Source organism: Scyliorhinus torazame, chromosome 12 (genome assembly GCF_047496885.1).
Source record: "Scyliorhinus torazame isolate Kashiwa2021f chromosome 12, sScyTor2.1, whole genome shotgun sequence".
NCBI classification, from domain to species: Eukaryota; Metazoa; Chordata; class Chondrichthyes; order Carcharhiniformes; family Scyliorhinidae; genus Scyliorhinus; species Scyliorhinus torazame.
Genome location: NC_092718.1, coordinates 160,270,382 through 160,283,455, shown reverse-complemented (window position 1 = coordinate 160,283,455; position 13,074 = coordinate 160,270,382). Strand labels below are relative to the sequence as shown.

The following is a 13,074-nucleotide window of genomic DNA, read 5'->3' as shown; positions in this document are numbered from 1 at the left end:
GGTTAGGTGTTGGTTATTGGAGGTTAATGTCAGGTATTGGTTATTGTTGAAGGTTAAGGTTGGCTGTTGGTTATTGAAGATTAATGTCAGGTATTGGTTATTGTTGAAGGTCAAGGTTAGGTGTTGGTTATTGAAGATTAATGTCAGGTATTAGTTATTGTTGAAGATTAAGGTTACGTGTTGGTTATTGAAGATTAATGTCAGGTATTGGTTATTGTTGAAGGTTAAGGTTAGGTGTTGGTTATTGAAGATTAATGTCAGGTATTGGTTATTGTTGAAGGTTAAGGTTAGGTGTTGGTTATTGAAGATTAATGTCAGGTATTGGTCATTGTTGAAGGTTAAGGTTAGGTGTTGGTTATTGGAGGTTAATGTCAGGTATTGGTTATTGTTGAAGGTTAAGGTTAGGTGTTGGTTATTGAAAATTAATGTCAGGTATTGGTTATTGTTGAAGGTCAAGGTTAGGTGTTGGTTATTGAAGATTAATGTCAAGTATTGGTTATTGTTGAAGATTAAGGTTAGGTGTTGGTAATCGAAGGTTAATGTCAGGTATTGGTTATTGTTGAAGATTAAGGTTAGGTGTTGGTAATCAAAGGTTAATGTCAGGTGTTGGTTATTGTTGAAGGTAAAGGTTAGATGTTGGTTATTGAAGGTTAATGTCAGGTATTGATTATTGTTGCAGATTAAGGTTAGGTGTTGGTTATTGAAGATTTATGTCACGTATTGGTTATTGTTGAAAGTTAAAGTTAGGTGTTGGTTATTGAAGGTTAATGTCAGGTGTTGGTTATTGTTGAAGGTTAAGGTTAGATGTTGGTTATTGAAGGTTAATGTCAGGTGTTGTTTATTGTTGAAGGTCAAGGTTAGGTGTTGGTTATTGAAGATTAATGTCAGGTGTTGGTTATAGTTGAAGTTTCAAGTCAGGCGTTGGTTATTGAAGGTCAAGGTTAGGTGTTGGTTATTGAAGGTTAATGTCAGGTGTTGGTTATAGTTGAAGATTCAAGTCAGGTGTTGGTTATTGAAGGTTAATGTCAGGTGTTGGTTATTGTTGAAGGTTAAGGTTAGGTGCTTGTTATTGAAATTTTAAAGTCGGGCGTTTATTGAAGAGTTTGGTTATTGCAATTCAAAGTTAGCTATTGATTATTGAAGGTTAAAATAAGGTGTTGTTGTTTATTGAAAAGCACTGTCGGTCACTGTTGAACATTGTAGAATATCATCTAATACTGTAGCTGCGAAAGGGCACAGAGCAATCCCATAGTGCAATGTAGGTCACTGGAAGGGTATAATCGGTATTGAAGGATACTGATCCAGTTGGTTGTATATAGCAGGATTTGTTCAGGTATCCGTGAAAGGTTTGGGCCCTGAAGGCCATTGTATCATAGTCTATTGCAGGCTATGGACAGGTATGGGTAGAATTTCAAAACAGAAGTATGGTACATTTTAGCTGGGTGTGCATATGTAAAGTTAATTATTATAGGGGGCCAACAGATGACATTGTTGAGTAGAGTGGGTAATTAAATATTCAGTGCCAGGCTGGTCAGTAAAGTAGGCTACTAAAGGTCTGGCAGACTGCTTTGCAAGGGAGCAGTAGTTAGTCATGGTTTCTTAAGCTTGTGGTAGGATATTGTAGGTTATGGTACATATTCCAGAATACTGTAGGGGCTAAGATACCAAGATAACACACTCCATTTTATGAATACAAAATGAGATGTGGAATTGTCTATGATCAGGTCACTTATGTGTATATCTGTATCTGTAACATTTTAATTGTAAATGTAATCTGTGCACAAGATATTGTGGCTGCGAGAATTCAATATAAAATGCAACATAGGTCTCTGTGATTGAATAGTCTCAAGGCAAGACAGGGCGAGTGTCTTATACTGATGGATAATGCGAGCTAAAGTAGAGGATTGTAGGCTTTTGTGTAGCATAGTGAAGAGAATGGAAGGATAGTGGATCCAGTTTCAATTTTCATCCCATTCATATGCTTCAATGGGGGGGGCTCAGCTCCCTCTGATACTCCAATTGAACCTCAAGCTCCATCTAGAATCAAAGAACAAAGAAAAGTACAGCACAGGAACAGGCACTTCGGCCCTCCAAGCCTGCGCCGACCATACTGCCGGTCTAAACTAAAATCTTCTACACTTCCGGGGTCCGTATCCCTCTATTCCCATCCTATTCATGGATTTGTCAAGATGCCCCTTAAATGTCACTATCGTCCCTGCTTCCACCACCTCCTCCAGCAGCGATTTCCAGGGACCCACTACCACCTGTGTAAAAAACTTGCCTCGTACATCTACTCTAAACCTTGCCCCTCTCACCTTAAACCTATGCCCCCTAGTAATTGACCCCTCTGCACTGGGAAAAAGTCTCTGACTATCCACTCTGTCTATGCCCCTCATAATTTTGTATACCTCTATCAGGTCGCCCCTCAAACTCCTTCGTTCCAGTGAGAACAAACCAAGTTTATTCAACCTCTCATCATAGCTAATGCTCTCCATACCAGGCAACATTCTGGTAAATCTCTTCTGCACCCTCTGCACATCCTTCTGGTAGTGTGGCGACCAGAATTGAACACTATACTCCAAATGTGGCCTAACTAAGGTTCTATACAGCTGCAACATGACTTGCCAATTCTTATACTCAATGCCCCGGCCAATGAAGGCAAGCATGCCTTATGCCTTCTTGACTACCTTTTCCACCTATGTTGCCCCTTTCAGTGACCTGTGAACCTGTACACCTAGATCTCTCTGACTGTCAATACTCTTGAGGGTTCTACCAGTCACTGTATATTCCCTACCTGTATTAGACCTTCCAAAATACATTACCTCACGTTTGTCCGGATCAAACACCAACTGCCATCTCTCCACCCAGTCTCCAAACGATCTAAATCCTGCTGTATCCTCTGATAGTCCTCATCGCTATCCGCAATTCCACCAACCTTTGTGTCGTCCACAAACTTATTAATCAGACCAGTTACATTTTCCTCCAAATCATTGATATATACTAAGAACAGCAAAGGTCCCAGCACTGATCCCTGCGGACTCGCCAGAGGGTTGGTGACATTCAATTATTCCAGCAGAGGGCAGTGTTGCCATGCCACACTCAGGCTTTATACAGGGTCCATGGACAATTTCCAAGTTTGAATAACAATCAAGAGAGAAACCTAAGGTGATTAAGTTGCCTTTTACCCTATGAGGTCCCTCTCTCCCTGGAGTAGGATGTACCTCTCTCCCTGGGGTAGGAGGTTCCTCTCTCCCTGGGGTAGGAGGTCCCTCTCTCCCTGGAGTAGGAGGTCCCGCTCTCCCTGGGGTAGGAGGTCCCTCACTCCCTGGGGTAGGAGGTCCCTCCCTCCCAGGGATAGGAGGAGCCTCTCTCCCTGGAGTCGGGGGTCCCTCTCTCCCTGGAGTAGGAGGAGCCTCTCTCCCTGGGGTAGGAGGTCCCTCTCTCCCTGGGGTATGAGGTCCCTCTCTCCCTGGAGTAGGAGGTCCCTCTCTCCCTGGGGTAGGAGGTCCTTCTCTCCCTGGGGTAGGAGGTCCCTCTCTCCCTGGGGTAGGAGGTCCCTCTCTCCCTGGGGTAGGAGGTCCCTCTCTCACTGGAGTAAGAGGTCCCTCTCTCACTGGAGTAAGAGGTCCCTCCCTCCCTGGAGTAAGAGGTCCCTATTTCCCTGGAGTAGGAGGAGCCTCCCTCCCTGGAGTAAGAGATCCCTCAGTTCCTTGGGGGAGTCGTTTCCTGAGAGGAAGAGATTCCTGGGTAGATGGGCTCCCTGTGAGAAGAGGCTCTCTGGATAGAGAAGGTCCCTGGAGGTATAGGTCCAATTATCTGCCCTTTTGTTTTATGGTGTTAAGGGAGACCTTTGAAAGTGTAATGAAAGACATCCAAATTTGATGATCCTTTTTGCTATGTCCAATCACACTTTGCACATTGCTTTCTTCCCTCAGAATGAAGCGTGCGCTAGATGTTAGTTGTCTGATTATTTCCGTTCCTACTGCCTAATACAGAACGGAGACATCCCAACACTGACAAGCTCTGCCTGGGAGAGACTTCAGCCTGGAGCACCCCCGACTCTTCACAGAATACAACAAGATTTGGAATCTTCTTGGTCAATATGACACTGTCTACTGAGACACAAATACATTTACAAACAATTCAAAGATTAATTACAGGAAATACACATTTACATTTTTTTTTGCCACGGACTATATTTTGCATAATTCAAAACAAGTGGAATGTCTGGGCGGAAGGACGGTCCAAGGAGAGATATCGTTATTCATGTAAATTTGTCATAAAAAATAGATTTTGAAATTGAAACGTCCAGCTGAAATAAATTCACTCTTTCTCGTGAAGTTATGTGAGCAGGTCCAGAGAGAGGTTTCTGACCTTTGATGTTTCCCAGCGTTCAAAGTTCTGATGAGCCTTCTCCAGATCCTGGATGATTTGGAACAGTTGGTTTAGAATGTCCAGCTTATCGACCCCTGCAAAGGAGAGATGGCTTAAGACAGAGAGCTCTGCATCAGTTCCACTCGCCATATACAGGAGGGCCCCAGCACCTGCACTGCTTCCCATAGCTCGTCATATGGCAGAGGCCTTCCTACACGGGGTTAGGCTGCTCATTAAACATGCACATGGGGGCTAACGTCCAGCCCTTTTAGGCAGCCACCGGGGGACACCCAACAGACATGGGCCTGACAACCTTCATGAAGATCCAAAAGTGAATGACGATTCGGAGCAAGATATCCCACTGCTCAATTTGTCATAACTGCGTCCAAGGAATGGCTCCAAGGAGTTGTCAGAAATGGAATTCATGATAAACATGGGAATTGGGTGAGAGTGGGAATTCTACTGGTAAGTACTGGGAGAGTTATCCCAAATTGAAAATTAGTTCAACTTTTCAGAATTTTACTTAGAATTTTAAAAACTGCAAAAGAAAACATGTCAACATTTGACACAAACGGCCTTGCAGCAGTAGTTAATAATTAATACCTGAATAGAAGCCAATTATTGTGAGCAGGAAGCTGAGGGAACAATTGGGATTTGGTTGTGACTAATGGATGTCCATGAAAGTAAAGAGCATTGCGTTCACAAACAGAGCGGATCACAGAGTTTGAGAGTGGTGGATTGTTAATCTGGTGCAGAGTGGGCTGCAACACTGCTCTGCCATCAAGCTGCGTTACGCTTTGACTCACAAATGATGAGGCAGAGTGGCAACAGGGAAGGAAAGGGAAGGGAACAAATCCCGCACTCTGGGTCCCACTGCCTGGGGAATCAGGATCTGTGGGTGGAGAATCAACTTGTTGAGTCAGGTGACGACCCACTGTAGAAACCTGCGTCCCTGAGCAGGCTCCATCGAGGGACAGCTGCACGCGGCTCACGACAAAGTTTAAAAGTGGGGAACTTGTGGGGATTGGGAATCGGTTGCCGAGAGTGTGACTGCGAGTCAGACAGGTGGAGGGGCCTCAGATGTTGTGCTGGAGAAGCCTCAGCCTTTGGCCTTGTGCAACAGGTGCAATTGGTTCATGCTGTCTGTGTGAGTGAGGGCAAAGAAAGTGGGGAATGTGGAAAAGACCAATCACTAATAAATAGCTGTTGTGAATAAAAACTAAAACTGTAAGAGACCAAACTGGACATGCAAATACTACACTGCATTAGTAACACGATGCTATCCCATTAGATGTAGGTTCTCCAGCCCACACCCACTGCTTCAGTTAGGGAACAGGTTCTCAGTGTGACGTACCTTCATCTGCACTCACTGGGGCTGTGGCATTACTCTTTTCTTTGTATTCCAGGTGCTTTTCCCTATCAACAAATAGGAAAACCGCTACATTCAAGAACAAAATATTACTTTAAACAGTAAGCTAACTTTCATATTAAAACATTCAGCAGACAGGCACCTTCTTTACATATTTGAAAATTGCAATGTGCTGGAAACCACTCCAGGGTACGGCGGTGTAGTGGTTTTGTTATTGGACTGATAATCAGTGATAATAATATTAAATAAAAATCCCACTAGGGCAGTTTGAGAATTTGAATTCAATTTAAAAATCTGGAAATAAAACAGTTGGGATCAGTAACCGTGACCGTGACGCGATTGGGGTGTCATTAAAACCAAACTGGTTCACCGACAGCCCCTCAGGAAGGGTGTCCTTACACAACCTGGTCTATCTGTGAATGTGGTCCCACCCCCTGAATTGGCATTACCATCTCCACAGGGCACATCAACAGTATAATTAATGCGATTTTGGCTTCCCAGCGTTTGTCCAAATTTATTTACATTCTTTTACATTTGTCCACCCAGGCGCATTCCGTACAGGTTGTCCATATTGTGACCTCAGTATTTCTGTAAGATGGCTGCTCAGCGTCTCGTGATGCAGAGCACTTACTATCGAGACGGGGGCAAGTGCCAGGCAGTCCCCACAGGTCACTGGGAGAAGGGCTCCTCCACAAAAGGCGAGAGAATGGCAGTCAGTGAGCAACGTCCCCTCCCCCCGCCGCTGGCCAAGCTCAGGAAGCTACTGCCCATGTCCAAGTGGTTGTTTCAATGACAACCTTGGCATTGGCCTGACAAGCAGTTGGCCAACCATTCTCTTAAGGTGAGGGATGCTATGTGACATGGGGAAACCTGGCAGAAAGATGTTAAATAAGGTGCACTGTAAGCTGAAAATGCCTCACATGTCCTGTTTTTTCCCGATACACTCACGTTAATGAATCCCTGGCTGCCAGCAGCTGTCTGTAAATCAGGTGGGATTCGAGATCGGGATTCAGCGGGTCGTTCCACTCTTGGAGTGTCACACCAAAGTGGGTTTTGTCACATCCTGGAGCTGTCAAACAATAAAAACATGGACAGAGTCACCTCGTACTCAGAAACCTGTGTCTCGGAATCATTAAATACAGAAATTATAGATCGACGTTAAGGCCAAGGAAGGTCATTTAAAAGGTTAGTGGTATGAGCTGGTATATACCAACAGTAGTTTATAATTAAAACAGTTTCATTAATTGGAGGGACTGCAATGGTAAAGTTGATGTTTTAGAGTGGAATATTTAATTACTTTTCACAGCAAATGTGTGGAAAACAGAGTGAGTTAATCATTAAGCATGATGGAGACAAGGAAGTGGAACAAGGGAATGAATGTGTGAGAGTGTGCAAAAGAGCAAGAGTTTGTAAGCGTGAAGGAGAGAGCAAATGCCCGATTCAGTGGTGTCATGATATTCAGATAAACATATCATGGTGCAAACACACATACACACTGATGGACAGATCAACGGACCAATCAACACACACGCAACATCACAGCCAATCACCAGTGAGAGCACACGCACTATAAAACGGGGAACACCACAGTTCCCGCTCATTCCAGCAGGAGACAGCTCAGGGCACAGAGCCCACAGCGTGTCACTCAGATATACACCATGTGCTGAGTGCCTCTCTAAGATAGTGTTAGGGCTAGGTCCGCAGGTTAAAGGGTAAAGAACGAACCACAGTCATAAGTTTACAGATGTTGTTATCAAGAGTAATAAAACAGAGTTGTACCATCTGCAACCGTGTTGGTTCATCTGTATAGCGGAACACCCAACACGACAAGTGGCCTCGTCACGCCTGACTTGGTGTCAGGACAAGGCCGCTGAATCTCATGAGAGGCCTCTCACGAGATACGTGATACTCAAAACGTCTTGTGAGATTCAATGGAATCTCGCAAAATGTCGTAATCCAGATCTTGCTCTCACTGGCCGTAATCCAGATAAGCATATTTAAATGACCCATTTGATTCAGTTAATTATACATTCGCCAGATTCACCCGGTGTCCAAGACTCAACAGCCACGCCTGGGCGTCCTCACCAAGGCGCTGTTTAGTAATGGTCCACACAAATAACACCTGGTGGGGGGGGGGGGTCTCTCCAAGCCATTGGAGACATTGGGTGGTCAGGAACAGGGCAGGGTGGTACCTTGGCTCTCCCTCTGGTACCTGGACATCCTGGCTGTGCCAGAGTGCCAAGGTTGGGCCTTACCAGGTAGAGGGGTAATGAGGAGGGGTTCCTGGGAGCCTCCGCAGGGTTAGGGGTTTAGGGAGGGTCAAAAGCGTGGGGAGAAACTCCCCGAGGACAGAAAAACCCCAGCAAAGTGCCAATGGATAGCAGGGTGTGTCTCAGCACTGCAGCCACTGAGAAATAATAATAATCAATATTAGTGTCACAAGTTGGCTTACATTAACACTACAATGAAGTTACTGTGAAAAGCCCCTAGTCGACACATTCCGGCACCTGTTCAGGTACACGGAGGGAGAATTCAGAATGTCCAATTCACCTAACAGCACATCCTTCGGGACATGTGGGTGGAAACCGGAGCACCCGGAGGAAGCCACGGGGACACGCGGAGAACATGCAGACTCCGCAGACAGTGACCCAATCGGGAATCGAACCTTGGACCCTGGCACTGTGAAGCAACAATGCTAACCACTGTGTGATCGTGCCATTCAGCGGACTTGGTTTGAAGTGTGTGAATGAATGAGAGTATAGGAGGGAGTGTGTGAAACATCAAGCGCGCGATTCTCCGAGCCCCGCGCTGGAGAATCGCCGCAACCGCGACACGCCGCCAAAACGCAGGCACGCAGTTCTCCGAGGTGCGGAGAATCGGCGCCATTTGCACCAGCGCGTGTGGCGCGCTGCCAGTCGCGGGCGGCGGCCGGGCCCCCGATTCTCCGGCCCGGATGGGCCGAGCGGCCGCGCGGAAACGGCAGAGTCCCGCCGGCGCCGTTCACCCCTGGTCGCTGCCGGCAGGAACTCTGTGCGAAGGGGCGGGGGGCAGCCTGTGAGGCGGGGGAAAGTGCTCCTTCACCGGGGGGGCATCCGATGAGGTCTGGCCCGCGATCGGGGCTCACCGATCGGCGGGCCGGCCTCTCCCCCCCCAGGGCCTACTATGTTCCGCTTCCGGCCCAAGAACCCCCACGCCATGTTGTGTCGGGGCCGGAGCGTTCCGTGAGTCTACCGCCCATGCATCTGTTTGCACATCGCCACTGCGCATGCGCTGGTTGGCGCCGCCCCCAGTCCGCACCAGGGTGCAACGCTGGAGTGGCGTGAACTGCTTCAGCGCCGTGCTGGCCCCCTGTGGGGGACAGAATTGCTACTGCCCACGCCCCTTTCGCGCCGACCTGAAATGCGACGGCGTTCACGACGGCGCAGACACTCTGTCCCGCGATCGATGAATAGGAAATGAGGGACAGTGGGATAGAGAGAATGAGCGATGGTTGATGATCCGTCACTCTTGCCACCCATATCCATGGGTGTGTGCCAGTCAGGACCCATGTACCAGTCTCCCAACCCTGCCAGAGAGTCAGTGCTTCTTCGCAGGTGGAGAGGGAATGGCAGTAAGCGGGTCACCTCCGAGTACAGCTGCTGCACATTCCTATTTCCTGTCAAGAACCCCACTCCTGCCTCTTAAGCTCCCATTCGCGCCTCTACTAAATCTCACTCCTGGCTCATTCTCCCACAGCTTCCTCACAGATTCCTATCTTACTCTTTATTTAATTTTTAGAGTACCCAATTTATTTTTTCCAATTAAGGGGCAATTTAGCGTGGCCAATCCACCTACCCTGCACGTCTTTGGGTTGTGGGGGCGAAACCCACGCAAACACGGGGAGAATGTGCAAACTCCACAGGGACAGTGACCCAGAGCAGGGATCGAACCTGGGACCTCGGCACCGTGAGGCAGCGCTGCTAACCTCCTACCTTACTCTTGTCCGACTCTCTCCCATTCCTCTCCTCTCTCTCTCCCTCTCTCCTGCCTGCCTCTCTGATACTCTCTCCTACATTGCTCTGTCCTCATGTCAGTCACAATATCAACAAATACAATTGAAAATGGGCAAAATATCGAGTGCATCCGCAAACTTGACAGATCATTGCATTTGTGGGTAAATTATCCAAACATAGGTATAATTCACAAACATCAAGCAAATTCCTGGCGTACCTGTACAGCAAATTTTATGCAGTAAAATAAAAGGTTTAGAACAGATGTGATGTATGTGAACAGTTTTCAGCTTGTAGTCATTCAGAGGCTGTAATGGAAGAAATCATCCATTTATATCACAACATTTTTAAATTTAAATTTACAGGTCCATTAAACGTGCATCTTGTTCATTTGGAATGAAGCTCCTGCTCGAACACGACAAACTCTTCAGAGGCCAGTAAGGGCAGTACCTGCTTTTTCCTTTTGGTGGCAGCAGCTCCATTTCTCCCCTTTAAACACGCCAGGATGGTAGGAGTTCAGCATTAGCTCGTTGCTGACACAATATTTCCTCAGTGATGACAGCCACTGATTCAGTTCATTCACATTCTAAGCATGAAATAAAATAATCTGTCAAAATCTATTTTCATTTTGAGGGGAAGATGAAGAGGTTAAGGAGGTACAATGGAGGCCAGCTGTTCGGGCTGGCTTCACAGAGCCACTTATGAAAAAGGTTAATATAAAACCCAGAAATTATCACACAGGGTTCACCTCATAATCTCCGAGGAGAGTTTCCACATTGACAATGACCTTATTCATTTACACCATCCACTTGTCACAGACCTGGCACTGAAATGGAAGCAGCAGGAATTAGATGGATTACTTTCAGAACATAAGTTTTTGAGATGGAGTATTTGAGGAATTTGTGACAAGGTATATAGCTTCATTAGGAAGCTTGCTACCAATGGGGTTTTGTTTGAGTCATGTCTGGGTCCATTGCACAAAAAACAAATAGTTAGCGACTCAGCATAGCAGATCATACCAGAAGGACAAACAAATGTTCGGATCAGTGTTTCCCTGTTTTACTGGTGTTCCATTTCAAAGTGTACAAGACCAACTGAGACCAGTATTCCTATTTTCCTGTTTACGGGTTGTCTCTTCTGCTTCATTCAGAAATTCATCTGTTCCTAGGAAGAGGATTGACAATTGAAGGCTGGGGCAGAGACAGGTCCCACACCGATTTTCAAACAGATCGCAATGTAAAATCACAGTCAGTCATTTAAGTCTAAACAGGTGAGACTTGGTCGCTCTGCCCTGAGCAATAATGGGGAGGATAATGAAGAGAGGGGCATCATCGGCTGGGGAGGGCAGAATCACATCATCAATTGGGGCAGGAATAGATGCTTTTTAACAGAATTGGAGGAATTCTTGCAGATCAAACTGCAGGGAGTGGAGGGGATGAAGAACACTAAATTAATGGAAAGAGGTAGGAGTGTCAGGATAAAGAGGAAGTGTTGGAGGAGGGGAGGGTGCGGTGCCTCTGTGAAGGACGAGGATCTGGATGATGTACAATGTCTCTGTGACCTGGCTCTGAAGGGACAGAGTGCCTGAGTGTTCGAGGGGGGTTCGGGGAAGTGCTCCATTTGTTGGAAATCCAAATGCGACTTTCCTTTCCCCTTTTCATCAGACTTAACACCTACTAATTATGAAGCTTGAAAATGCTTAAAATGAATCAGAATGCCTAACTTTAAATTGTAAAAAAAATCTAAATCCACAAGGAGACCTTGTCCTCACATTTCACTTTTAACATTTTCAATATTTAATTCTCTCCTTCAGACAACCTCTTGTGCCTTTATAAGGGGTGAGTTGAACTGGGTTGAGGCACAATCAATTTGGCTGGAGACAAAGTTGAATTCAAACTGAGGCTTTATTAGTCTCTGAAGTGTGGCCTCCCACAGCAGCTGACGAATTGGCTGCGAGCTGAAGGCCATGCATATTTATAACCCGGCTCCTGGGCGGAGCTAGCATGCAGGGGCCCAGGTGAACCTGTAGTGCAGGCTCTACCGTACAACCCTTAATATAGGAACACAGTGGTTTACCACATTGGTGCAGGGATTAGATCATTGGGGGATGGGGTGAGCGCTAAACCCTTCCGACATGAGGTCAGGGTGATCAGTATTCAGGGCTCTATCCACGTGACCCCCAGTCTTTTTCCTGGTCACACAGAATTCAAAGTTTTAGATTGTAACCCCATTTTCTTTCGTTTTTATTGCCGGTTTATCCTCCCCACTCTCTCTGATTTTCTTCTCTCTGCTTTCCAACGGCAGCGATTCATGATCCTGCCATTCACCCCCCCCCCCCCCCTCCCACAGACATCTTTTGTTTTTCTTTACTTATTACCACTCGCCTTGGTCTTGCACCATCAAACCTTTTGTCATTTAATCCCTCCTGTCCCTCGACTATCACAGATGTTCCATTTTGTTCTTCTCACCACTCTTCCTCCACTTTCACTCGCTCAAAACATATTGGGCGGGATTCTACGGTCCGCCAGCCGCGTTTTCCTGGGCAGCGCGCCCTTGCCGGCAGCAAGATTCCCAGTTCCCGCCACCTGCCAATGGGAGGTCCCATTGCAGCCACGCCACGCCGCCGGGAAGCCCATGGGTGTGGGTGCGCTGCCGGCACAACAGAGAATCCCACCCATTAGCTCTTCTCTCTCCCTATAGATGCTGCCAGACCTGCTGAGATTTCCAGCATTTTCTCTTTTGGACCCCGCCCATTATAGTCCAAAAGGTCACCGACCTGAAATGTTGAATGAAAACCATTAATATTGCAGATTCTGGAAATCTGAACTATAAACAAGACGTGCTGGAAAGATGCAGTGAGACTGTGGGGAGAGAAACAGAGTTAAAGTTTTGAGTCTGTACTCACCTTTGGGACAGAAATGTTAACCTTGTTTCAGTCTCCACAGGTGTATTCCCAGCATTGTTTGTTTATTTCTGAACCAGTCTGATCGGAGTCTGTTTAAGTATGTGGGAGGGTTTGATCCTCTGTGTAGGCTCTCCTTAAAGAGAACATTGGACCTCACCCCACCACAGGCAGCTATTTTGTCAAGGCCCTTTGTAACCAACACCTCAACCAAGCTTTTGCTCACCTGTCCTAATATCGCCTTCTTGAGATCGGTGCCAAAATGTCTTTTCCCTGACTATGCTCCTGTGAAATACCTTGCGACCATTTACTATGTTAAAGGCAAGTTGTTCCTTGGGTTTACGAGTTGCACCAATAAATGAGCGCTAAACCCCTCTGACATGAGGGGCATGAGGTCTGGATGATTAGTGTCCAGGGCTCTATCCACGGGACCCCCCAGT

General features: G+C 46.6%; 1 protein-coding gene across 1 annotated transcript in view; it reads right to left on the bottom strand.

Annotated features, from left to right (window-relative positions):
* Positions 1-13,074, bottom strand: part of rasa4 (RAS p21 protein activator 4) — a 397,794-nt gene continuing 384,720 nt past the window's right edge. Inside the window, exons 18-21 of the mRNA XM_072469264.1 lie at positions 10,183-10,318; positions 6,692-6,812; positions 5,729-5,790; positions 1-4,469 (exon numbers count right to left, since the gene is read on the bottom strand). Of these exons, the coding sequence (XP_072325365.1) occupies positions 4,342-4,469; positions 5,729-5,790; positions 6,692-6,812; positions 10,183-10,318 (447 nt within the window). The 3' untranslated portion in view covers positions 1-4,341. The remainder of the gene's footprint in view (positions 4,470-5,728; positions 5,791-6,691; positions 6,813-10,182; positions 10,319-13,074) is intronic.